The 3,899-nt window shown below is 61.2% G+C and overlaps 1 protein-coding gene across 1 annotated transcript; it reads right to left on the bottom strand.

Annotated features, from left to right (window-relative positions):
* Positions 1-2,288: 2,288 nt before the first annotated feature.
* On the bottom strand, positions 2,289-3,653 carry LOC143220661 (uncharacterized). Its single transcript, XM_076446274.1, has one exon. The coding sequence runs from the start codon at positions 3,651-3,653 to the stop codon at positions 2,289-2,291; it is 1,365 nt and encodes a 454-aa protein (XP_076302389.1).
* Positions 3,654-3,899: the final 246 nt, after the last annotated feature.

The following is a 3,899-nucleotide window of genomic DNA, read 5'->3' as shown; positions in this document are numbered from 1 at the left end:
AAAATAAAAAATTATTGTAAAATTAATTTTTAAATATCAATAGAACAAATTTTCATATTATATATGCAATAAAATTAGCTCACCACGCTAGTCGAAAATATCAATAGTATAGCTGATAATATTACCTATACATTAAAATTAGCTCACTACAAAATATCAATAGTATAGCTTTTTTTTTTTTTTGTCGCTGGGGGAATCTTGCGAAGATGTCCCGGCCGCCCTGAAGGGGAGTCTGGGGGTCTGTGGGATCCTTACCCACTAAACCCCCTGCGGTGGTCCATCCTCTTTTCACAAAGGAGAGCCCCGGATGTCAGGCAACGCTTTCGCGAACCTAAAACATCGGTGCCTCCCCGCGACTTCTCCAGCTCTCGCTGGGCTCCTCTTCGGGCTTCCCAGCCCAGTCCTCTTGTTTCTTCGGCAGTGCCGCGAGACCATTCACGCGGTACCGATACCTCCCTGGACCCTCGACGGTCGGTCCCTCGGTCGACCGCCCGCGGTCCCCTCCGATCAACGGGAAAGCGTAGAGGCGGGTACTTGCCTCGTCGCCGGAGGTTCTTCACCGGACGATGATCCGGGATTTCCTCCTCGCGACGGATTAACACCGGCTTGCGGAGCGACGAGCCTTCGTCGCGCTCGCCGCAACCGCCGTCCTCATCCGAGACAGCCACGGCTGGATCCCCACTTCTCGACCCCGCTTGCGCCTCCTCCTACTGCTGCATGACCCGATCGCAGAAAGAGACCACCGCTCGCCAAACTCGATCGCTCGCAGCCATGCTGGGGACTATGGCATGGAGCGAGAGGTCCCAACCTACGAGCCGCTGGAGCTCCCTTCTCTCCGGCGCCAAGCTGGACTCTCTTCCACGTTGTGCTGCGCGGAGTCCACCTCCGCTCCGCAATGCCAACACCCCGAGGTCTCCTCCCTCCCGATCTTGTGCAGGTACTCCCCGAAGCATCCGTGCCCGGAGAGTACCTGAGTGAGGCGGAATGTCCGTCTGCTGCCACTCCTCATCCAGTCATCCAGGACCGGGACGATGGCCGGGTGGCGTGCGCTGTCCGGCCTGCGCAGCCGGCCCTGTTACCTCTTCGTGTTGGACCGTCGGATCTCCCTCTTCTTCTCCTCGAGTTCTTCGAGTTCCACCGGTCCTGGACCGGGGTTCCGGCAGGAGCCCGTAGGTACGTGCTGCCGTTGCTGTCGGCAGGTCCATTGGTGGGAGGCCCGCCAGAACGGCGGCCGCCTCCTACGAGAGGGTGCGGTATCCTCTCGCGATCCTGATGGCCACCCGACGCCAAACGCTAGCCAAACGGTGGCCTGTACAAGGCCATCGAGCCGATCACACCGGCGTACAGTCGGCGCACCCTCTCGTCCGGCCCTCCTATGTTGGCCAGCAGCCGACACAGCGCTACGCCCGTACTCTGCAGGCGCGGGATGAGCTTCTCGAAATGGTCCTCGAAGGTCTATCGGCCGTCCAGGACGAGGCCGAGGTACTTCATTTTTTCTCCGATCTGGACGGCCTTTCCTCCCACGCTGACTATTCCTCTTGCGGGTGGTATCACCCACTTCTTCCTCTCGCCGTGGAAACCAGATGGCCTGGGTTTTCTCCGGCGAGACGCGGAGTCCTAGGCGTTCTATGGCCCCAATTACTACGGCCACCCCTTCCTCGGCGAGCAGGGCCGTCTCCTCGTAGTCCTTCCTGCTCGCTGCGACCAGGGTATCGTCCGCGTAACACGTGACGCTAACCCCGGCCCGAAGTGCGGCGTGTAGCACCTCATCGAACACTAAGTCCCACAGGATCGCGCCCAGCACCGACCCCTGTGGGATCCCGCAGTACATCTCCCTGCTGACAGTGCCGTCCCTCCCGGAATATTCTAGACACTTGCCGGACAGGTAGTCGCGGATCACCTCAGCCAGGTAATCCGGCACTCGGTGCCGAACCAGTGCAGACCTGATAGCGGTCCAGGGTAAGGCGTTGAATGCATTGGCGATGTCGAGTCCGACCGCCAGCATCACCCCACCCCATCAAACAACCAGTTCGGAGAAGGACTTGACGCGCAAGAGCGCTTCAATGGTCAATCGTCCTTGCCTAAAACCGAACTGACGATCGTCCAGATCCGGACCTACCGTTGAGAGGTGGGTAGTCAGTCTACGAGCCAACACCCTCTCCAACAGTTTTCCGCCCTCGTCCAGCAAGCAGATCGGCCTGTACGCCGACGGAGATTGCTGGGACTTGCCAGGCTTCGCAGCAATACCACCTTGGCCCTCTTCCATCTCTTCGGGAATCTTCCACTCTTCAGGCACTCGTTGAAGAGGTCCTTGATGCGACCTCCGAGGACATTCGCCGCGAGTACCCAGACGCGTCCAGGGATCTCGCGCCCATTCTTCCGATCGCCCTGCCCAGTTCCTCGGTTGTTACCCCGAGGTCGTCGGTCCATTCGACTTCGCATCGCGTCGCCGGCCTCGGGGCCTTCTCCGACTGACACTCCACCCCGGGAGACCCGGGGATGAGGGCGTCGAAGACCCTTTCGGCGAAGGCGGGCTCCATGCTCTCGGTGAGCGGCGTAGCCCATCCCCTCATCCTACCCAGCACGACGCGGTACGGACGACCCCAAGGGTCCTGGTCCAGCGTCTCCAGGAGCTCGTTCCACTTGGCGGCCCGGGCCCTTTTGATAGCCCTGCGGAGCGACTTGTCGGCTCTTCGGTAGTCCGCCCGAAAGGCGACCTCTTTCTCCAAGGTGACTCCTACCCTGCGTCTGGCCCGGGTGTATCGGCGGTGGGCCCGGTTCGCTCTCTTGCAGAGTACCGTCAGCCTCCCGTTCTTCGATGCCCTTGGCATGGAGACGTCGCACGCCTCGGACACGGCCCATTGCAGTTCCGCGACCTGTGCCTCCACGTCTCCCGCCGTGCTAGAGGGCCAGTCCGCCACGTGGACCGCAGCCAGCAGCGCATTCTCGTCCATGCGCTGCAGCTGCCACCGACGGGCAGGGTCAATCGCTCCTCTTCTTCCTCTTGTTTTCCTCGCGGATCCTCTTGCGTCTTCTTCGTCGTCCTCTTCGTCGTCGCCGCGGGGGCACCGGGCCGGGCCCGGGGCGCAGTAGAGCATGAGGATGGGAATTTGGTCGCTCAGGAGCACCAGCGACGCGTCCACCCTCCATGCGAAGAGCCTCTTCAGCGCGGCCGGCGTAGCGAAGGTGATGTCCACCACGGACTCACCCATCGGCCTCACGCACGTGCTGGCTCGTCCCCGGTTCAGAATCCTCAAGTCCAGCCCGGCAGCCCAGTCGAGCAACGTCTCCTCGCGTTCGTCCTCCGGCATCCCCACGCTTCCGCGTGGGCGTTGCAATCGCCGAGGACGATCAGACACCCGGACGAGTGATGGACCACCGCGCTTCTCACCTCGTCCAGGTAGTCCTCGAATTGCGCGAGTGTGCAGTTGGGCGAGACGTAGCATCCCACCACCGCAGCGGTCGCCCCACCGAATCCCCACGTGGCCATTTCCGCGGTGTAGCAGTTCCGCGGAGGGATTTCTCGACGAACCCATCCACACCACTGGGACCAGGCCACGCAGGTCGCCGTACCAGTTGGGACTGTCCAGCACGCGGTAGGGCTCCGCGACCACCGCCAGGGCCACGTCCCGTTCCGCGAGCGCCTGTGCCATCAGGTCTTGGGACGCTCGCGAGTGGTTTAAGTTCCCTTGAGAGAGACTAAACATTAGCGGTTATGTTTTGCTCCTTCTCCTGGGGCCACTTCCATGGCGATGGGTGCGGTGGTGGCTCCGTCGTCCTCTTCTTGGGATCTTCAATCTTCTTGCCTCCATCTTCGGCAACGGGGGTGGTCCTCGTCTTTATCGGTGCTCCTGTTCGGAGTGTTGGGGGGGGGGGGGGCACACGTCTTTCCCACCAAC

This window comes from Lasioglossum baleicum, unplaced genomic scaffold (assembly GCF_051020765.1).
Source record: "Lasioglossum baleicum unplaced genomic scaffold, iyLasBale1 scaffold1397, whole genome shotgun sequence".
Classification (NCBI taxonomy): Eukaryota; Metazoa; Arthropoda; class Insecta; order Hymenoptera; family Halictidae; genus Lasioglossum; species Lasioglossum baleicum.
The sequence above is the reverse complement of the archived record's forward strand: the minus strand, read 5'-3'. Positions and strand labels throughout refer to the sequence as shown.

Excerpts from the sequence above, each read along its gene's own strand:
- LOC143220661 (XM_076446274.1), bottom strand. The coding sequence starts at position 3,653 with ATGGCACAGGCGCTCGCGGAACGGGACGTGGCCCTGGCGGTGGTCGCG.